This window comes from Doryrhamphus excisus, chromosome 18 (assembly GCF_030265055.1).
Source record: "Doryrhamphus excisus isolate RoL2022-K1 chromosome 18, RoL_Dexc_1.0, whole genome shotgun sequence".
In the NCBI taxonomy this organism is placed as follows: domain Eukaryota; kingdom Metazoa; phylum Chordata; class Actinopteri; order Syngnathiformes; family Syngnathidae; genus Doryrhamphus; species Doryrhamphus excisus.
Genome location: NC_080483.1, coordinates 13,719,220 through 13,743,024, shown reverse-complemented (window position 1 = coordinate 13,743,024; position 23,805 = coordinate 13,719,220). Strand labels below are relative to the sequence as shown.

General features: G+C 40.9%; 1 protein-coding gene across 2 annotated transcripts in view; it reads left to right on the top strand.

Annotated features, from left to right (window-relative positions):
• Positions 1-23,805, top strand: part of arhgef10la (Rho guanine nucleotide exchange factor (GEF) 10-like a) — a 122,760-nt gene that overhangs the window by 38,451 nt on the left and 60,504 nt on the right. For both annotated transcript variants that reach the window (XM_058054589.1, XM_058054590.1), the window contains 6 exons: positions 2,358-2,450; positions 2,723-2,893; positions 6,476-6,621; positions 8,156-8,328; positions 13,812-13,927; positions 15,444-15,571. In XM_058054589.1, the coding sequence (XP_057910572.1) occupies positions 2,358-2,450; positions 2,723-2,893; positions 6,476-6,621; positions 8,156-8,328; positions 13,812-13,927; positions 15,444-15,571 (827 nt within the window). The remainder of the gene's footprint in view (positions 1-2,357; positions 2,451-2,722; positions 2,894-6,475; positions 6,622-8,155; positions 8,329-13,811; positions 13,928-15,443; positions 15,572-23,805) is intronic.

Here is a 23,805-nt window from a genome sequence, read left to right as displayed (position 1 = left end):
TATATTATATTATATTATATTATATTATATTCATTCATTTTCTACCGCTTTTTCCTCACGAGGGTCGCGGGGGGTGCTGGAACCAATCCCAGCTGTCTTCGGGCGTAAGGCGGGGTACACCCTGGACTGGTGGCCAGCCAATCACAGGGCACATATAGACAATTTTTTGGAAAAACTCCTTTCAAACTCCACACAGAGATGCCCGAGGGTGGAATTGAACCCTGGTCTCCTAGCTGTGAGGTCTGTGCGCTAACCCCTAGACCACCGTGCTATATTATATTATATTATATTATATTATATTACATTACATTACATTACATTACATTACATTACATTACATTACATTATATTATATTATATTATATTATATTATTATATTCGTGAGGAAAAACGGTAGAAAATGAATGAATGAATGAATATATTATATTGCTATATTATATTATATTACTGTATTGTTATATTATATTGTATTATATTAAACTCGTGAGGAAAAGCGGTAGAAAATGAATAAATGAATGAATATATTATATTGCTATATTATATTATATTGCTATATTATATTATATTACTGTATTATTTTATATTTTATTTTATTTTATTTTATATACAATATTCTTACTGATTTTTCAAACTCAGTGCACACAAGGCACACTGAATTATAAGGCGCCTTGTTGATTTTTAAAAAAATTAAAGGCTTTTACATGACCCTTGCTCGTCTGTATATGATGAAGAGAATTTGTAAAATAAGGTCAATAAAATATGTTTATCTTCATTCATAAAAGAAGAAGGCATGGACCTGTTCTGTATGAAATAAAACGTCCATCACCTCCTCTGCTTCTCACAGAAAGGAAACTTGCAAACTGGTCCTGATTCAACACCTTCCACCGAGGGTATGGATCCGTTAGATCGATTAACAGTTGCGAAGAGAAGCCTCTGGATATAAAAAAAAAACATAAATAAAAAATAAACTCTCTCAGGAAATAAACACACCACTCCATTTGACATTGCTTCCAAACACTATGAGATATAAATGGTGATATTTTTTCCCTTTGCGGAGCTTTACACATTGAAGTATGCAGCATCTCGTCTGTTCCGCTTAGATCTAATCTTGACTCCTGCAGCTGTCCTCTATTTTGTTTTTTTTTTAATGTAAATAGAGAAGCTCACAAATTGATTTTGAAGGCATGAACCTGTGGCAAGCACAAAATAGTTTTTTAGAGCTGAATTTCCCAAACAGAAGGTCAGTACCCGGGATAAAACTACTCTTGTTGCTAAGAAATAACGACAAGAGACCACCCCTGGTTGTCATTTTCGCTTTGATGATTGACTCAATTTTGTATAATAATAAAAGAATCAGATTGGCGTATGATCTACCTGACCAATCATTGACTTCCAGGACTTAATGCGACCTGCCAGGACCCCTCATCAGCATCCCTGCTTCCTACTCTCATTTTGGAGTGTAGTACAGTAAACCTCGGATATATCGGATTCAATTGTTCCCACTGGTTTTGTCCGATATAAGCGAAATCCGTTATATGCGTATACCGGAAAATTTCCGTTTTACGCATATATCGGATTTATATCCGGTATATGCGTAAATCGGATTTTATCCGTTATAAAAAGGCACTTCCTTGACTATGTTTCCAATGTACCTGGACACGCAGGCAATGCTGCAAACGCTGCAAATGACGTCGTATAGCGGCCTGTCACGATTCGGCGAATCGGAGCGCCACGATGCGGCCATCCGATATATGCGAGGGAAATTTAATGGAAATGCATTGGAACGGGACTGGAGATTTTGTCCGAAATAGGCGAAATCCGTTATAAAAAATCCGATATATGTAATGAATTTTTATTGGAAATGCATTACAGAAAAATCGGTTCTTTTTTATCTGTCCGTTGTGAGCGAATTTCCGATATATCCGAGGTTTACTGTAGTAGAGTATGCAATAGTTCCTTCCTACTCTCATTTTGGAGTGTAGTAGTAGAGTATGCAATAGTTGTACAAGGTATACTATTACTTCATCTGTAATTACAGCCGTAGAAAGCACATTTCAGAAAAAACACGAGCGCACGCTGCGTCACCTTGAAGTTTAAAAGAGGTCATGCTCTTTCCTTATTTTTTTTTTCCGTTATATAAAATACCTCTAAAGGGTCTGCTACGTACTGTATGTTCTCAAGGAACTCGTTGCACAGCAATAGATGAAAGAAAAACTTTTCAAACGTTCATATCACATCTCCACTTCCTCACCCACTCGCACATCCATGTATGATCTGTAGAGATAATATTTTCTGCCAGCAACTCCGTCGGCACTTTGTGTTTGAAAATGTTCCACTTTTGTCTTTTCCTACGCCAGAAGAAGCAGGCATCCAGCGTGGACCGTATCACTCTCTACGGCCTGATGGTGAAGCCCATTCAGCGATTTCCACAGTTCATACTGCTGCTGCAGGTACGGGGATGCTGATGTGCTTCTTGAAGCCATCACTCCTACAGCGTATATTGACTCAATTGGGGTACTGAAATACATGACAGAGGTAATGTAATGTAGAAGTTATGTTCCACAACATTTGTATTTTGGATCAACACCAAATGGTACACCTTCATAGACACCAAATTTCCGCACTTTTGTCATAAACATTTTGCATCCATATTAGATCAATCTTAGGATCCACTGTGTTGTTCTTAGGTATCATTGATTTATAAACAATTGCTTCCTTTTAGGACATGCTCAAAAACACACCTAAGGGCCACGTGGACCGCCTACCCCTGCAGCTCGCCCTTACCGAGCTGGAGACGTTGGCTGAGAAGCTCAACGAGCAGAAACGAGTCGCCGACCAGATTGCGGAGACTCAGCAGCTCGCTCGCAGCGTCAGCGATCGTCTGCTCAGTAAGGTGATGACACAAAAAAAAACATCCCCAGCCATATACTATTACCCAATATATATATATATATATATATATGTAGTCACAGGGCACATATAGACAAACAACCATTCACACTCATATTCATTTCCTATGGACAATTTGGAGTCGCCAATTAACCTAGCATGTTTTTGGAATGTGGGAGGAAACCGGAGACCGGAGTACCCGGAGAAAACCCACGCATGCACATGAGAGAGAACATGCAAACTCCACACAGAGATGGCCGAGGGTGGGATTTAACTCGGGTCTCCTAGCTGTGAGGTCTGCGCGCTAACCACTCAACCGCCGTGCAGCCCAAAGACAAAACAAAAAAGCCAAAATCGTACCACTTCCACACGCAATAGGAGGATAACTTCTTTTCACTCTATCATGTTGGACATGCTGGGGCCTATCCCAGCTGTCTTCAGGCGAGAGGCGGGGTGCACCCTGGTGACTGGTGGCCAGCCAATCACAGGGCACATATAGACAAACAACCATTCACACTCACATTCATACCTATGGACAATTTGGAGTCGCCAATTAACCTAGCATGTTTTTGGAATGTGGGAAGAAACCGGAGTACCCGGAGAAAACCCACGCATGCACGGGGAGAACATGCAAACTCCACACAGAGATGGCCGAGGGTGGGATTGAACCCTGGTCTCGTAGCTGTGAGGTCTGCGCAGTAACCACTCGAACACCGTGCAGCCTGTCATACAAATTATTTATTTTTTATTTATTTTGAATAACAATCTCCCAGGTTGCCTGCTTCTGCCTCTTTTGGTACCAACAAGGCGATGGTTGAAACGTTTCCTCTCCATTAGCGTCCTGCAGCTGCACATCTGAACAACACTGCATTGTATGAAAAGAATTAGACGCTAAATGAGACATTTAATTGGAAACTCTAGAGAGCTTTCTCCTTTTCTCCTTGCTTATTTATTCTACTTAGACCTACTCTCCTTCTATAGTATGATTGCATCCCCCCCGACCAATGCGAAATCTCTCCCTCCCGCCATCCTTCCTCCTTCCTGTCAGTGGATGCTTCTTCAAGACTCTGAGATGAGCTGATTCGGCCAATCCTCCTTTATTCCTCACACACTTAAAATTGCTGCAGTGACACTGCAGAAAGGGAGACTGCCTCTTCTATTGCCCCTATAACTGCCCAATGAAATATTCATTCATCGCCTCAAACTGTCTACGTTGGCCGGATAGTACAGATAACGGCGTCTCACACACACACACACACACACACACAGACACACACAAGCCGCAAAAGCCCATTGTACTCCGATACTGAATACTTGAAGGGTACAGTCTTACAGCAGCCATCTTCTTGAAGGAAGCCATTAAACCACCTATCACTCCGTTTATGGGCTCCGGCCCCGAAGCGAGACACCGTCTTGCTGCGGTATAGACAGGACGTTCTATACGGGCGAAGATGCATCACCGCACTGCGTGTGGCGGAACCGACGTTAAAAAGGCAGACACAAACATCAGATTATCCAGAGCTGGAATCCATATTGGAATTGGACTTGGTGCTCCTGGCAGGATAGTGAGATGAGCTTCAGATTGGCGCCTATTGCATGAAAGTGGACGTATTGATTTAGGCACTCATAAAAGAAGCTGGATAAAGAGATAAAAATGCTTCCTCTAAGGCTTTTATTGGGTGCTTAAACTGGTGTGTGTGTGAAGAGGCTCCTTTAACAAAGCCTCGATACATCTGTATTCTTTATGCTCAATTTTGAAATCATTACAATTTGTCCATCTATATGCAGTGTTTTCATGAAATTGTTTGATAATAAACTGGAATAGATATCTTCCACCGGCTAGGCGAGGTCTGCACGCTAACCACTCGACCGCTGTGCAACCTACACAATATTATATTAATTCATTTTCTACCGCTCATCCTCACGAGGGTCGCGGGGAGTGCTGGAGCCTATCCCAGCTGTCTTCTACACCCTGGACTGGTCGCCAGCCAATCACAGGGCACATATAGACAAACAACCATTCACACTCACATTCATACCTATGGACAATTTGGAGTCGCTAATTAACCTAGCATGTTTTTGGAATGTGGGAGGAAACCGGAGTACCCGGAAGAAAACCCACGCATGCACGGGGAGAACATGCAAACTCCACACAGACGGTGGAATTGAACTCGGGTCTCCTCGACAATGATAACTAAAAACATTCAACTCCTAGGTCTGCGCGCTAACCACTTGACCACTGTGCTGCCGGTTAACAATCTTTCATTGATTCATTCATTCATTTTCTACCGCTTGTCCTCACGAGGGTCACGGGGGTGCTGGAGCCTATCCCAGCTGTCTTCAGGCGAGAGGCGGGGTACACCCTGGACTGGTGGCCAGCCAATCACAGGGCACATATAGACAAACAACCATTCACACTCACATTCATACCTATGGACAATTTGGAGAAAACCCACGCATGCATGTGTCCTGCGGGCCACATTTGGCCCGCGGGCCGCGTGTTTGAGACCCCTGACCTATACCCTTTTTTAAAACAAGATAAAAGCATGAATGTAGTATAATATGATTTTTACCCACCATATATAGTCCCATTTGAAGTATTTGATGAAGCCAGTGCTCCAACGTTTATCCAAACCATAAGGAGGCAGAATACTGTGAAAAAGTGGGTGGTTGGGTTTACTCTTGCTAACTTTCATGATAAACTCACTTGAGCGCACACCGCTGTATACTTCAATATTTCACTGTGACCTCTGAAGTGAGAGGTCCGTTAAAAGCCAGGTCATTTTTTTAAATAAACCATGGACAAGTTCAAAGTATACACACGACTAACTACTAGGAGACCTTATATACTGTAAGTACTCTATATTTTTATGTAGTCATTTTCTACCTAGCATGTTTTTGAAATGTGGGAGGAAACCGGAAGAGAACATGCAAACTCCACACAGAGATGGCTGAGGATGGAATTGAACTCGGGTCTGCTATCTGTGAGACCTGCGTGCTAACCACTCTTTCCCTTTTTTTCCCACAAATTGCATGTATATATAATATACATATTGCAATGTATATTTTTTAATTCATGAAAAGTTGAGGAAAATGTATTCCAATATATTTAAAGGCAAAGCTTAGTGTTGTTAATTATTAGTATCACCATTTTAGCTTTTTACACATGGTGACCCATTTTTGCAGGTTAATTACAATTTTTTTTTAATTTTTCTTAATTTCTACAACCTGCTGCGAGACAATAATAAACAAGTCGTGGGCCCCTGAGCTGCATTTAAAACACCTTTGTTATAGTTTCTTTGAAAACAGCTTGTTTGTGTAACACTGCTAATTATAATTCTATGTATCTGTCCTAGTACTTCCAACTCTTGCATAGTACTGTATGTATTTGCAGCTACAAGAAGTTTGTCTTGACTGTCCCCCAGTCTGTTTGCAAATGACCTTCAGGTGCAAATCCCTCATGAGCCACATGGTCATGTGGGCCTGACCTTTGTGTCCTCCAGGCAGATAGCTAGTATGGAGGACAAGACCTTTTGTTGTGCAATCCTTACACCTCTGATCCAACTGATGTAAGTGTCCCTTGCAGCAACTGAACCTGGAGCAGGGGTCCTTGGTCCAGTGCGAGACTCTTATCGAGACCGTATACGGCGAGCGGGGACAAGTGCTCAAATCCAAGGAACGCAAGGTCTTCCTCTTTGATGACGTCTTAATCTGCGCCAACATAAATGTCAAGTAAGTTCTGCTCACGCGTTGGCCCCCCCGCACGGAGGTGCAAAGGAGACTAGCGACAAATTAGGTTACGTGATGCTCTAATGTGACGCTCCGAGGATATTCTGGAGTAGCGCAGCGAATGTCTGCGAGGGTTTTGAGCGTTATCTGAGCGTGCAGGAGTTTTATCAGCTATAAACAAATGCTAGAATGCCTAATGACAGCTACAGAAGGCCTACATTAGTTGCTTAGTGACACAGAACATCTTGTCGGTTCTCTTTCTAGTGAATCATCTTTGACAGAACCATCAGTCTCATCTGGTAAAGCAGTGAGAGGGATTTTATTTTGATTTTTTTTTTTTTTTTTTTTGCAAGCTCCTGTGAAAGATGCAGCTTAAAGCCCTCTTGTCAAAGTAATGATCGCTCCATGTATCATTTCACTCCAGTCCCAAAGTTGACTTTGCCTGCCCTCCAGTAGCTCGACAAACTGATCACGATGTTGATTGTCTGTGTGATTGCACGAATACATGAATGGCAATGAGTACCACTTCGCAGCATGCGGTGCTGTTCTGGATATTCTACATCTAAATCCTATTTACAGAAACACATACTATGTTAAGTTTGTAAAAGTCTTAATGTCTTTGATATTTACCAAATATAAACATTTGCCTTCTTAACTGATGACTGAATTGTTTTGAATATTTGCAAAATATTGTATAAGTGAACATAAGTGAGCATAATCGAGGATGTTTACAAAAATGTGGTCCATGAAGACTAAATTGAAGGAAAATAAATTTCTGAGGATCACAATAGATGAAAATATGAGCTGGAAACATCATATTACAAAGATACAACATAAGGCGGCAAGAAATATTTCAATATTGAACAAAGCAAAATTTCTTCTCAATCAGAAATCACTGAAATCATTGGTTCTACCATATCTTACTTATTGTGTGGAAATATGGGCTAATAACTATAAAAGCAATCTTCACTCGCTAAATGCACTGCAAAAAAGGTCAGTAAGGATAATTCATAATGGCGCCTACAGGGAACATACTAACTCCTTATTTCTAAAATCACAAATACTTCAACTTGCTGATATAGTTCATCTTCAAACAGCTAAAATAATACATAAGGCTAAAAAATAACCAATTAGCTAAAAATGTCATCCAATACTTCTCTACAAGAAGTTAAAAAAAAAAGTTAAAAAGTTACTATGGTAACCATTATGTCATTTTATGGTCATATCACCTCATACTTCGGTACGGGACAAAAAATAAAATAAAATAAAAATTATGAAAGCAGGAAGTGAACAAATGTAACAGTTACTGATTGTAAAAGTACCAGATGGAGGGGTAGGATTTAATAAGCTTTGCTTCTTCCTACTCCTTTTGGACATGTGGAACTGTGAACTGATTATGTGATGCATTCAATTGTAATCTGATGCATGTTCAAATGAAATTAAACCATTACCATAAATTCCCAAGTAAGTGAATGGTTGGATCCTAATCCCCTTTCCCCAGGTTTATTATGACTTATTATTATTTCATCTCCCACAGGGGGTCACCAGATATCAGCAGCCTGGTCCCAGTCGGGCCCAAGTACACCATGAAGTGGAGCGCCCCCTTGCAGCAGGTGCAGGTAGTGGAAGTGGGTCAGGAGGCCTGCCAGAGCAAAGACGGCGCGTTCCAGCAAAGCGGCGCCAAGCGGCAAAGCGTCACCCACGCCTCAGGTAAGTGGAAGCTAAGATAAAGCGAGCTTATGCTTTTCATCCACGTCCCACATGTGTCTTCTTTGAGTTAATCTCATCACTCGGACTGACTTTTAGTGTGACTCAGCAAGGCTAATCTGTTTCCGTCCTCAAGTGTCCCGTGGAGAGCAACCGCTGTGCTTGTCACTCTGATTGAGGACGTGTTTGTGAGGAGGATAGCGATGACGGCCACTTGTTCCCTCGCCAGGCCGGGGCGCTTTATCTCGACGAGAGATGCGGGGGTAGACAGCCCCCTGCTGTAACATCACCGTCGTCTCATTTCACTCCCTGATAGACCACAAATGCGTCCAGAGTGCAGTCATCAATCTGCAGAGATTGCTCCACCATTTTCCAGGCCCAATTAAGGAGCCAGTTGCGCTACTTAGAGTTTGATATGCTCATCCCACGCTGCCCCGTTGTAGAATTGGAGTGTCGGCGCAGTTTGAGGTTGCAGATACATCTGGACTCCTGCAAGGGGCAATAAAATGCTGAGTCAGGATGTCATGTTTTTTGTAATTCGGACATTCATTCATTCATTCTACCGCTTATCAGATCAGATCATAGAAAATCCATCTATCACCTTCTCAATGAGGTTTTGAAACACTATTAGAGCTCTCTAGACTTGAAATAGCAACCCTATAGCCACCTTTATATATTATTCATTCATTCATTTTTTACTGCTTATCAGATCAGATCATGGAAAATCCAACTATCACCGTCTCAAGGAGGTTTTGAAACACTATTAGAGCTCTCTAGACTTGAAATAGCAACCCTATAGCCACCCTTATATATTATTATTCATTCATTTTCTACCGCTTATCATATCATATCAGATCATAGAAAATCCAACTATCACCGTCTCAATGAGGTTTTGAAACACTATTAGAGCTCTCTAGACTTGAAATAGCAACCCTATAGCCACCTTTATATATTATTCATTCATTCATTTTCTACCGCTTATCATATCAGATCATAGAAAATCCAACTATCACCTTCTCAATGAGGTTTTGAAACACTATTAGAGCTCTGAAGACTTGAAATAGCAACCCTATATCCACCTTTATATATTATTCATTCACTCATTTTTACCGCTTATCATATCAGATCAGATCATAGAGAATCCATCTATCACCTTCTCAATGAGGTTTTAAACACTATTAGAGCTCTCTAGACTTGAAATAGCAACCCTATAGCCACCTTTATATATTATTCATTCATTCATTTTTAGCGCTTTTCCTCACGAGGGTTGCGGGGGGTGCTGGAGTCTATCCCAGCAGTCTTCAGGCGAGAGGCGGGGTACACCCTGGACTGGTGGCCAGCCAATCACAGGGCACATATAGACAAACAACCATTCACACTCACATTCATACCTATGGACAATTTGGAGTCGCTAATTAACCTAGCATGTTTTTGGAATGTGGGAGGAAACCGGAGTACCCGGAGAAAACACACGCATGCACGGGGAAAACATGCAAACTCCACACAGAGATGGCCAAGGGTGGAATTGAACCCTCATCTCGGAGTCACAACTCAAAATGCAAAAGGTTGAAAATGAGTCCCCTTGAACTAGTTCAAAACCGGTCCTCTGATTGTAATGAAATGTATCATATCCTTTTTTCAAATGGAATTGAACCCTCGTCTTCTAGCTGTGAGGTTTGCACGCTAACCACTCGACCGCCGTGCAGCCTTATGAACTCCAATACCGACAAAATTAGAAAGTGGGGTTCGGAAGCAGTCCGGAAGTCTTGGGGAACTCTTTGGAGTGTGACCAATCACAGCGGAGTGGGCGTGGGGTGAATAAATTATCCAAGTAAACACAGCTGGAATAGTTGCAGATTCTGGAAGATCTAGAAAACATTATGTGCGGAAAAGGTCGAAAATGAGTCCCCTTGAACTAGTTCAAAACCGGTCCTCTGGTTGTAATGAAATGTATCATATCCTTTTTTCAAATGGAATTGAACCCTCGTCTCGTAGCTGTGAGGTCTGCGCGCTAACCACTCGACCACCGTGCAGCACTAACTCTAACATAAGCAAAGTAAAAATTTGCAAAAGTGTAGTCTAGTTTAGCATGCTAATGTTATTGTGTGTTTCTCTACAAAATGTGTGGCACACTCTTAAGCTCCTAATATATGATTATAATATATAATAATAATAATATAATATGATTATACACAACACAGTATTTAGTACATGCATTACTTGACATTACATCTCCCATTTGTTGTCTGATGTGTTTCAGCAGGCTTTGAATGAGAATCAGACAAAAGGTTTTTATTCAGGTGTTCCATTCGACATTGTCTTCAAATCCACCGGCGACGGTCAGGCCGGAATTGCAGACTTAACGGAGAGAAAGCAGGTTTAGACCCTGTGGCTCTGCGGCGGTGAGCCGGCTGCCCGTAGACATCCATTTGCGAGCGTGAAAACCATATTCGTCCTCACAGGATTAAGCTGGATTACAACTCAGCACATTCACCTCTCTTGCTGTAGCCAACAGGGGGTCTCCGGAGGATTCGGTGAACTTGTGCAGAAGTCCAGGCAATCCTCTCGTACGGTGCAATGTTATCTTCTTCACACCTATTGATTTCCTCACACATGTCCGATGTCACAAGCTTCCTGTGTTAGGGATCCCATAAAGCCCATTTATTATATATAACCCATATATTTATATCTTCTATTTACATCTTTCATGTTAAATGAGCATTAAACCAGGGGTCTCAAACTCAATTTACTTGAGGGCCACTGGAGCTAGGGTCTGGGCGAGATTGGGCCGCAACAGGTCCCCCCCCCCAAAAATACATTTATTAAAAACAGAAAAATGAATAAACTTTGCTTTGGTTGCGATTTTCCACAAGAAAAGCTCTTATAAAAGATTCCACTGTTCTCAAATATCTTAATTTTTATTTTTCTACACAAAATAAGATGAAAAATAAATAAACAAATCAAGAATAAAGAAAACCAATCAATCAGTAATAAATAAATAAATATAATAATAATAATAAAACGGCAAATAATAAAAACTTAAGAAACCACATATAGTTGGTGGGTAGACAAATTATTTTTTTCAGATTAAAATGAACAAAGCATTATTAGAGCCCTGTAGACATGACAAAACACGACTATAGTCACATTTATACTCTTTTTTTATTTACAACATATTGCGCAACTGCAGGGTCTTGAGACACATGCTAACTCGCAAACTAGAGAGCTAGCGACCTAAAACGGTAGCCTTCAAGTTATTTCCTTTAAACTTAAATAGCCAAAAACTTACCACTTCCACACGGATAGGGAGGATAACTATTAACAGTTATTTAACCTTTAACACGAACATTAATCAAACGTAATAATTTTTGTCTGGGTACATGATAACTTAAATAGCCAAAAACCTACCACTTCCACACGGATAGGGAGGTTAACTATTAACAGTTATTTAACCTTTAACATGAACATTAATCAAACGTAATAATTTTTTCTGGGTACATGATAACTTAAATAGCCAAAAACTTACCACTTCCACACGCATAGGGAGGTTAACTATTAACAGTTATTTAACCTTTAACATGAACATTAATCAAACGTAATAATTTTTGTCTGGGTACATGATACCATACAGCATCCATATCAAACTTGCGCGGGCCGCACTAATATTAAACTTTCATATCAAAACGGGGGCCTCAAACTCGTTTCCTGCGGGCCACATTTGGCCCTCGGGCCGCGTGTTTGAGACCCCTGGTTTAAACATATCCTCCAACGCTTGAATTCCCTTTTCTCCACAAGGATAGACGACAGGCCTCCCAAGGGGGGAGCGTGCGTCACTAAACCCACCTTCTGCTGTGCATGATCTTCTTCAACTTGATTATGTGGTAGTGGTAGCCCCGCGCAACACCTCGCCAGTCAAATCTACCTTCAGAATTTAATTAGGCACTGCGAGAAGTGCCTACGGCTGGAGAGATATGGTGCCGGGGGAGCTGGGACAGGTGCCGCCGGGGAAGGAGACGGTAACGCTCAGCTGCAAATCGATGCCGAGTTTTGCGTCTAATAAGACACCTGCATTCCTTCTAGCCCAGCAAAGGGCATCATAGCCCTGAATAACAGTTTCTACATTGGAGCGCTGGAGCTCCACTAGTAATGATGACGATCGATCCATGCGTGTACCAGACCTTTTCTATTTGTAGCTCTGCGCTTTGGGATCAACACAAGCCCTCTTTTCTATACTTTGACTTGAAATGGCATACATTATTGTCTCTAAATCCCAGTGTTCATTAGCTGAAAGTCTGCATTAACACACTATACATCATACAGCAGTAATATTAGTATAAGACATGTTAGTATGCATATTGCAGTAAATAGGGCAAATGGTGGCAGTTTTGGCCTGCATCCAACTAAATATATTGACCTTTTTCGCTTCACTTTAGCTACAAGTACATTTAAATAATTTTAAATTCTAATTTCTTTTCACTTTTTGCCAGGGGCTAGATGCAGCCCACCACATTTTTTTTGTGGCCCAGAAAAGCCTGGAAATAATTCCTGTTTAAAAAAAAAAATTAAATTTTGACCTGAAATTGGGGCGCTCATCACTTCAGTTACATGCTAGCAGTCAGATGGCAAAGGTAGTGTGTTAATCTGTTTTTTTTTATGTATTTTTTTGTATGTATTTTATTTTAACGTATTTTCCATATTAGAAATGCGTAATTATGTAGAAAAAAACATATATAAGTCGCACTGGAGTATAAGTCCCATTTTTTGTGGGTAATTTATTTTCCAAACTACTTGACCGTAAACTGTATTTTCTGGATTTTCTATGTATTTTTTAAATGTATTTTTTAAACCGTATTTTCTGGCTTTTCTATGTATTTTTGTATTTTTTTGTATGTATTTTATTTTAACGTATTTTCTATGCCAGAAATGCATAATTATGTAGAAAAAAACATACATAAGACGCACTGGAGTTTAAGTTGCAATTTTGGTGGGTAATTTATTTTCCAAACTACTTGACTGTAAACCGTATTTTCTGGATTTTCTATCTATTTTTGTATTTTTTTGTATGTATTTTTTTGTATGTATTTTATTTTAACATATTTTCTATGCCAGAAATGCATAATTATGTAGAAAAAAACATACATAAGTCGCACTGGAGTATAAGTCGCATTTTTTGCGGGCAATTTATTTTAACTACTTGACCAAAACAGACATTACATCCTCTTGGAAGACAAGATGGTGAAGTCTGAATAAACAAGCAATGCTGGGTATTTTCTCTATCCACATATATTAATACCACAAGATTGAACAGTGTGATACAACAGTGTGTTACACGCAATATTGTATGATCACTAACACAGGGTATAGAAACCGAAGCAAAATTTGGTGAACATTTTTGTTCACATGATCACATGAACAAAAATCACATGGAAACATATAACAAAGTGTCATTTGTTATACTGATTCTATTGCTCTTCAATGTGTTTTAGGTAAATCCATTCTGGGTCCTCCGCGGCTCTACCAAGAACTGCAGGAACTACAGCATGACCTTTGTGTGGTGGAGGATGTGACTCTGCTGGTGGGAACACTGCAGGGAACATACCAGGTATATCTCTATCTCCTCATTGTGACCCAAAAGAACAGATTGTCATTCAAGCTCATCTAGTGTCCTATATTTTTATTATATGGAATTGTTATAGTATACTATTTGTTTCCCAAATTTTCCATCCTTGTAAGTGCATCTCAGTGTGACAAAAGTGGCTGTGAGATGGTCCCCTACTGATATGAGATTCAAGTGTCATATTTGCTATGCTGCAAAAAAAAAACAAAAAAAAAAAACTTGCCGCTTCCTGCGGTGTTCAAATCAGGACACTTCCCAGTAGTCTTCCACTGCTAACACAATATTATCCACAACATAACAAAGGTGGAAGAGGGGACCGAGAACATGGTGGGTGGGGAGGGGTTGGGGGGGTATACTCCACAATCACAGAAGAGCCTCTTAGGCTAATGGTGGCACCTTTGGCTTCCTGCACGAACGCAGCGCCATGTCCCCAGGATACTATCGGTCTGCCACTCAGTGTAGTGTTACAGTCTAATAGAGAAAATAAATGTGCACAGCTCATTTGCTTCTCCAAATGGATTTGTTTGACTGCAGGGACAGGTTGGTTTTACTGCAGGAAGTGTCTTGATATGCAAGTTGTTTTTCATAGGTGCACTTATACATTGACCGTAACCAGAGGCAGATTTAAGATTTATACACATCTGTAAATCAACACAGCAGCAGTTCTATCAGAATGTGTACTTATTACAATGGAAATATGTTATGATATTTGTATGATATTTCCATTTAAATGTCATTTTCTGGGCACGGTGGTTGAGTGGTTAGCGTGCTGACCTCACAGCTAGGTGACCAGAGTTCAATTCCACCCTCGGCCATCTCTGTGTGGAGTTTGCATGTTCTCCCCGTGCATGCGTGGGTTTTTTTCCGGGTACTCCGGTTTCCTCCCACATTCCAAAAACATGCTAGGTTATTTAGCGACTCCAAATTGTCCATAGGTATGAATGTGAGTGTGAATGGTTGTTTGTCTACATGTGCCCTGTGATTGGCTGGCCACCGGTCCAGGGTGTAGAAGACAGCTCGGATAGGCTCCAGCACTCCCCGCGACCCTCGTGAGGATAAGTGGTAGAAAATGAATTAATATAATATTGTGTAGGTTGTACAGCGGTCGAGTGGTTAGCGTGCAGACCTCACAGCTAGGAGACCAGGGTTCAATTCCACCCTCGGTCATCTCTGTGTGGAGTTTGCATGTTCTCCCCGTGCATGCGTGAGTTTTCTCCGGGTACCCCGGTTTCCTCCCACATTCCAAAAACATGCTAGGTTAATTAGCGACGCCAAATCGTCCATAGGTATGAATGTGAGTGTGAATGGTTGTTTGTCTATATGTGCCCTGTGATTGGCTGGCCACCAGTCCAGGGTGTACCCCACCTCTCGCAGTAGGAAATGAATGAATGAATGAATGAATGAATGAATGTAATTTTCTGGTAATTCCAATGAAACAAAAAAATACCATGTTTTCAGCAACGTCATTTTAAACTTGTTTACTTCCTTTTCCTAATCAAAGAACCTGAACACCACGGTGGCCCAGGACTGGTGTTTGGCTCTGCAGAGGCTTATTCGTATCAAAGAGGAGCAGATCCAGAGTGCCAACAAGTGCCGCTTACGCCTGCAGGTGCCCGGCAGGCCAGACAAGTACGTATAATAATGTACTTTAATGCACCATAGCTGGTTGTTTTTTTTTTTTTTAATTGAACATTCCCCAGGATACCTGACATGTGTGCTGCATGTCAATTTCAGTTGCGTCGCGGTACACACGGTAATAAGGGGGAATTGAGCAAAATGAAGTTAATTTTGTGTTTCTCCTACTAGTATGCTGCTGAATTCACGTGTCAATGCATCAAAAATAGATCTTTTACATCAGACGCCCGTGTGTGTGTCGGCTGGTGTGAATTGCTACACTGATTAAAATAGAAGCCGTTTTTTTTGCAGGAATACTAGCTATTGGCTTTTAGAGGCTCGCTCATTCATTCATTCATTCATTTTCTACCGCTTTTCCTCACGAGGGTCGCGGGGGTGCTGGAGCCTATCCCAGCTGTCTTCGGGCGATTATTCATTCATTCATTTTCTACCGCTTATCCTATCAGATCAGATCATAGAAAATCCATCTATCACCTTCTCAATGAGGTTTTTAAACACTATTAGAGCTCTCTAGATTTGAAGTAGCAACCCTACAGCCACCTTTATATATTATTCATTCATTCATTTTCTACCGCTTATCATATCAGATCATAGAAAATCCAACTATCACCGTCTCAATGAGGTTTTTAAACACTATTAGAGCTCTCTAGACTTGAAATAGCAACCCTATAGTCACCTTTATATATTATTCATTCATTTTCTACCGCTTATCATATCAGATCAGATCATAGAAAATCCATCTATCACCGTCTCAATGAGGTTTTGAAACACTATTAGAGCTCTCTAGACTTGAAATAGCAACCCTACAGCCACCTTTATATATTATTCATTCATTCATTTTCTACCGCTTATCATATCAGATCATAGAAAATCCAACTATCACCGTCTCAATGAGGTTTTTAAACACTATTAGAGCTCTCTAGACTTGAAATAGCAACCCTATAGTCACCTTTATATATTATTCATTCATTTTCTACCGCTTATCATACCAGATCAGATCATTGAAAATCCATCTATCACCTTCTCAATGAGGTTTTTAAACACTATTAGAGCTCTCTAGACTTGAAATAGCAACCCTATAGCCACCTTTATATATTATTCATTCATTCATTTTCTACCGCTTATCAGATCAGATCATAGAAAATCCATCTCTCACCTTCTCAATGAGGTTTTTAAACACTATTAGAGCTCTCTAGATTTGAAATAGCAACCCTATAGCCACCTTTATATATTATTCATTCATTCATTTTCTACCGCTTTTCCTCACGAGGGTCACAGGTGTGCCGGAGCCTATCCCAGCAGTCTTCAGGCGAGAGGCGGGGTACACCCTGGACTGGTGGCCAGCCAATCACAGGGCACATATAGACAAACAACCATTCACACTCACATTCATACCTATGGACAATTTGGAGTCGCCAATTAACCTAGCATGTTTTTGGAATGTGGGAGGAAAACGGAGTACCCGGAGAAAACCCACGCATGCAAGGGGGAGAACATGCAAACTCCACACAGAGATGGCCGAGAGTGGAATTGAACCCTGGTCTCCTAGCTGTGAGGTCTGCGCGCTAACCACTTGTCCACTGTGCTGCCCGCTTTTAGAGGCTGAATGGTTAAAAACAAGTTTTGCCAAAACACATGTATGACAAATTTGTACAGATGGATGCTTCCTCCAAATGATCCGGGATGCTTATATAAGCCACTTATGAATTTTCAAAAAATTAAACCTACTGGGTTTGAGTGAGGTTTGCTTAGAGAAAAATAAAAACACAACAAAAGGCTTCTTTTGGACCTGGTGCAGAAAGAAGAAAACAAAGTAATGGTGGATTATAATGGATCTATTTGCCGGCCTCTGGTGACGACAGAGCAAAAAAAAAAAAAAAAAGGCAAGAGAAGGACAAAAAGAGACTGATTGTGATGGAGGAGCCGAGGCCCTGTTGAGAGCGACCGGAAGAAAAAGAACGACAGCGATGATTGTCCTCCGCTATGAAACGCTTGGCATTGTGCCGGCGGGGCAGCGGTGCTCGGAGCGCTCCACGACGGCGTGGGTGCCAGGGAGGGTCCAACGGTGTCAAGCCAAGCTGAAGTGACAGCTTGAGCAGCGGCGCTTGTACGTATCTGTTTCTCCCACATGTCCCGGCTTCATTGTCGGCTGTCACAACCAACCTGCGGGGCCAATCTGCTTACTCATGTGTCTGATGGTGCCAGATGTTCTGCTCATCTGAGAGCCCTTGGATTCCCTCGAAAGGGGGAAATCCTATTTGTTGACGCCCTTTGACACGTTCGGTAGCGACTAACCTGGTGAAGCTTGTCTGGATCGATGAGAATACAGGTGTGTCCTCTCTTGACTGGAGCAGGAAGTGAGAAACACCTTGTAAACAATAGCCCCACTTTGTGTACGTTTGCCTTTTCCTGTTAGTTTGAGAAGCCAACATGTCCATTGGTGTGAGTGTGAATGGTTGTTTGTTTTTTAGTATATACTGTGACTGACTGGCAACCAGTCCAGGGTATATCATACCAGTCACGTGATCTCAGCTGGGATCGTAAAAGACTGATCATTCTTTTCAAAGGGAGACATCTGCAGGGTGAAACAACCCATTCTGCATTGTATGTAATGGTAATGGTCATGGTTTAATATCATTTGAACATGCATCAGATTACAATTGAATGCATCCCATAATCAGTTCACAGTTCCACATGTCCAAAAGGAGTAGGAAGAAGCAAAGCTTATTAAATCCTACCCCTCCATCTGGTACTTTTACAATCAGTAACTGTTACATTTGTTCACTTCCTGCATTTTTAATTTAATTTAATTTAATTTAATTTAATTTAATTTAATTTAATTTAATTTAATTTAATTTAATTTAATTTAATTTAATTTAATTTAATTTAATTTAATTTAATTTAATTTAATTTAATTTAATTTAATTTAATTTAATTTAATTTTTGTCACATACCCAAGTACGAGGTGATATGAGCATCCAATGACATAATGGGTACCATAGTAAGTGTCAATATAGTGATATATATAGCACATCATGACTGGTTCAAGACTCTTCATCCTTGTATTTAGCAAACATCAACTGCTTGTATTGTTTCTTGAATTGGCTCATCGTTGTGCATTGTTTGAGTTCCTTACTCAATCCATTCCATAGTTTGATTCCACATACTGAAATGCTATGACTTTTTAACGTTGTCCTAGCATATAAGTGTTTCAAATGTAGTTCTTCCCTGAGATCATATTTCTCCTCTCTTGTAGAGAAGTATTGGATGACATTTTTAGCTAATTGGTTATTTTTAGCCTTATGCATTATTTTAGCTGTTTGAAGATGAACTATATCAGCAAGTTGAAGTATTTGTGATTTTAGAAATAATGAGTTAGTATGTTCTCTGTAGGCGGCATTATGAATTATCCTTACTGACCTTTTTTTTGCAGTACATTTAGCGAGTGAAGATTGCTTTTATAGTTATTAGCCCATATTTCCATACAATAAGTAAGATATGGTAGAACCAGTGATTTCAGTGATTTCTTTTGGAAACAAATTTTGCTTTGTTCAATATTGAAATATTTCTGTCCACCTTATGTTGTATATTTGTAATATGAGGTTTCCAGCTCATATTTTCATCTATTGTGATCCCCAGAAATGTATTTTCCTTCACCCTTTCAATGTCTACATTGTCTATTTGTATTTGCTGGTACGTGTCCATTCTGCTATTACTAAATAGCATGATTTTAGTTTTACGTAAGTTCAAGGACAATCTATTATCATCAAACCATCTTTTTAGTGTGATCATTTCTTCTCTGACCTTACTAATGATTTCGTCTGTACTCCCTCCCTTCACACAAATAAGCTCACTGTACTTCATCTGAGTAAATCTGTACAAGGCAGACACTCGACAAATGCAAACATGCATCTCAAACAAAGAGGCTCTGCAAGGGACTGGCACAGGTCCGCAGCGGGGCCCCCCCCCACCCCCCCGTTCCTGTACAGAGTCGGTCCCTTCCTGTCTCGCCGCGAGCGATGCCCTATAGTCAGGCGGCACATCACAAGCTGCACACTGCAAACAAGAGTGAATACGTGGGGAGAATCCTCACAGCCCTGCAGTACATGTGACAACAGTTCATTAATATCCTCTTGTAGCAGTACTGCAGCAGCGCACTGATATGCACTTCAAATTTCATACTTGAACCCGATACTTGACTCCCGCTGCTGCTCTATCTTACTTTTTTCTAATGGCAGCCCATTTGGACTTCATCAAGGAAGAGAGGGCCTCCCCCCCAAACAACAGCAGTCTCTCCTGGAGGCTCTGGAGGGTTCTTGAGATCATGTCTTTGTGACCGTGTGCCGGGAGGACTTTTCGCTGTTACTCCCATGTGAGCGAAGAGACGCGTCGATGAATAAATGGACTCCCGCTTGAGAGCTTTGCTCTCCAAATTACAGCCACAGTCAAATGACATGGAATCAATTAAAGGCGCGGTGTTGTTTTCATGCCGGTAACTTCACAGCAAAAGTGTTTTTCTGTTCTTTTTTCTTACACTTGAACGTGCCAAGCGATGCTACCATTATTAGAATCATTCCAGTAACCCGATTAATCGACAACAATAGCTGCAGACCTGTATGCGACTACTGCTGGATTAATCTTGTCTTAGTTTTGAGTGTGGTCTTTGGAACACTTTTGGAAGGTCCTGTTATGCATCAGATTACAATTGAATGCATCCCATAATCAGTTCACAGTTCCACATGTCCAAAAGGAGTAGGAAGAAGCAAAGCTTATTAAATCCTACCCCTCCATCTGGTACTTTTACAATCAGTAACTGTTACATTTGTTCACTTCCTGCTTTCCATAATACAATATAATTATTATTATTTTTTTTAATAATGTACCTTGTACCCAAGTACGAGGTGATATGAGCATCCAATGACATAATGGGTACCATAGTAACTGTCAATATAGTGATATATAAAGCACATCATGACTGGTCTATATGTGCCCTGTGATTGGCTGGCGACCAGTCCGGGGTGTACCCCGCCTCTCGCCCGAAGGCAGTTGGGATAGGCTCCAGCATGTCCAACATGATAGAGTGAAAAGAAGTTCTCCTCCTATTGCGTGTGGAAGTGGTACGTTTTTGGCTTCTTTGTTTTGTCTTTGGGCTGCACGGCGGTCGAGTGGTTAGCGCGCTGACCTCACAGCTTGGTGACCAGAGTTCAATTCCACCCTCGGCCATCTCTGTGTGGAGTTTGCATGTTCTCCCCGTGCATGCGTGGGTTTTCTCCGGGTACTCCGGTTTCCTCCCACATTCCAAAAACATGCTAGGTTAATTAGCGACTCCAAATTGTCCATAGGTATGAATGTGAGTGTGAATGGTTGTTTGTCTATATGTGCCCTGTGATTGGCTGGCCACCAGTCCAGGGTGTACCCCGCCTCTCGCCCGAAGACAGCTGGGATAGGCTCCAGCACCCCCGCGACCCTCGTGAGGAAAAGCGGTAGAAAGTGAATGAATGAATCATGACTGGTTCAAGACTCTTCTTGTCATTGTCTCCAAGTGGAGAAAACATAACCAAAATGGTGGATGTGATTATGGTTTGTCAGAGAAACAACCCTTTGGATGATTAATATTTCATCAGAGATACTTTCCAAAGCTGTTTCAGCTCAAGGTTGAAATTTGGTTCCTCCTGTATGGCCCTCACATGGATGAACAGTATGCATTTAAATTAACGTGAATTAATGATAAACAATACAGTAGACATGAATTCTTTACAATAACATCCCACAACCTGTGCTTGCTTTATAACAAACATAATAGCTAGCAACATTTCACTCTGACAATGGGCGATCCATGCAATAAAAAAATGACCAGGTTTGGGATTAGTTTTGGCAGGTTCAATAAGATTTGGTCAAAGATCAAATCAGCCAGTGTTTTATTATTTAAGTATACCAAAATAAAATAAATTCATTCATTCTTGCATTAACTTTTCATAATGTGAGTAGAAAGGCAGAAAATAATTCAGCACTCGTGCCACCAGGTCAACAGCTCCAGGCTACATTCAGTCCAAACGCTGCAAGAACTTTGTGCCGTTGCTTTGCACACGCTTTAATTCTGTGCTTTAGCAGAGGCTCCTGTTCCTAAAAAAAAAAAAAAAAAAAAAGGTGCAGCATTTTGGCAGCCCGATATTAAGCTTTGATGAATGGCATGAAAGGGCGAAGCAGACAGAACACATACTCATTATCTTGGACTAGTGTGGTAAAGCACCTTTTTTATGGTGACTGACTCAACTGAAGTGCATTCTAACCTGTCAGAACATCATGCCAGCGTGTGTTCTGCTTGATTGCATTTTTTTTTTTTAGTGCAGACATGACCCACGTCATTCACAGCTGCTGTACGGCGTGTTCTCTGTACTGTAACCCAATGCCAAGCTCAGTTTTTATCTGTTCGGTAACACTGGCCACGTATACATGGACCCAAATATTCCAATTGCAATCGGTTTATTTGCTCAAATGTAACCTTTGTATACATCTCATTCCGAAAGAAAAGTGCCAATCCGAATGAATATATAATCGGATTCACAGGGGTGGAATATTCCTTTCCCCAATCCGATTGAGGGATCTTGTACTCGCTCAAACGGGAAGTTGTCAGGGTGCGTTCTTCTTCTGTTGTTTATTGGCGGTTGGCAAGCAGCTTTCGTGTGCATTAGCGCCGTCTGTGGAACAGAATCTAAACCCTTCTATACTTTATTCACAAATCCAGTTTTATTAAAAAAGAAAATATATATCTATATAAAACATGTCCCGAGTTTAATTATAAAATATTAGCAAGATTGAATTTGATCTTTTCTTGTTTAAATTTATCCCGGGTGCGTTCTTTAAGCGCATGATATGACGTAACACGCAGTTCCAGACGTTCTTTAGTTTTAAAAATGGAGGCGAGCAATCGGTTCTGGACTGTTGCAGAAATTTTGTTTTTGATTCAAACTAAATTTTAAGACTGGACGAATGAAAAACTGGCAATACAGAGTTATTCCAACAAGTGGAAGTCGGTATCACGTGATGTTGATGTTTACGTTTTACTGCGAATGCCCCATTGACTATTCTGGTTGATTATAGCGGCGCATGTAGACAAGATATTGGAATATTCCTTTCCATGTATACCATTGTTTTTGGAAAGGTTATTCGGAAAGATTCCATTTGGAAAGAGAAAAACTCTTCATGTAAATGTGGCTATTGGCTATTAGTTGTTCGAGTCCAAACGGTCCCATCATAAAAGCTTCACTGATAATAGAAGCAATCTTTTAAATGTCATTTAACTGTATAAAACTAAGTCAACCACTAATGTTACAATAAACATGCTAACGTAGAAGTAGTGTTAACTTCATCTTCACATCATTCATTCATTCATTCATTTTCTACCGCTTCTACCGCTTATCTTCATCCTTTCCAGTATTGAAGACCACAGTCTTGCACACAATAGCCTGCACAGAAAACTTCCAGAATCTGCACCTAATCCAGTTGTATTTTCTTGGATTTGTGCTTCTCGCCAAAACGGTCTGTTTTAATTTATTCAAGCCACGGCCTCCCTCCGGGCATGCCCACTCCCCTGTGATTGGTCACACGCCCAAAGTGCTCCCCAACTACGAAAGAACCCCACTTTCTAATATAGTGGGTATTCATTCATTCATTTTCTGTGCTGGAGCCTATCCCAGCTGTCTTTGGACTGGTGGCCAGCCAATCACAGGGCACATATAGACAAACAACCATTCACACTCACATTCATACCTATGGACAATTTGGAGTCGCCAATTAACCTAGCATGTTTTTGGAATGTGGGAGGAAAACCGGAGTAGTGGGAAGTAAAACCCACCATAATAGAAATCATCTCCAAGTCACTTCCACGACACTGAATGACACCCCCAAAAGCCCATAGTCTCCTAAATTGACAGTTTCCACTCTCATTACGGCTTTTTTGTGACCACGAGTGGATGAGGTGACGATCATTGGGCAGCTTTTCTTTCTCCGGAGAAAGGAGGTGGACTGAAGGGGCATGTCAGTGCTGACACTCGCTCGTGGATCCGCCCTCTGCATCTCGATGTCCTTGTGCATCTGTGTCACTTGTGTGCCTTGCTGCTATAAATCAGCCGAGCTCGAATCTTCATCCTCCTCTCCTTTACCTCCTCTCCGTCTTCCAAACTGCTTGAGTGGCGTTCTCTATTGCAGCGGTGTGACTCGCACACGCT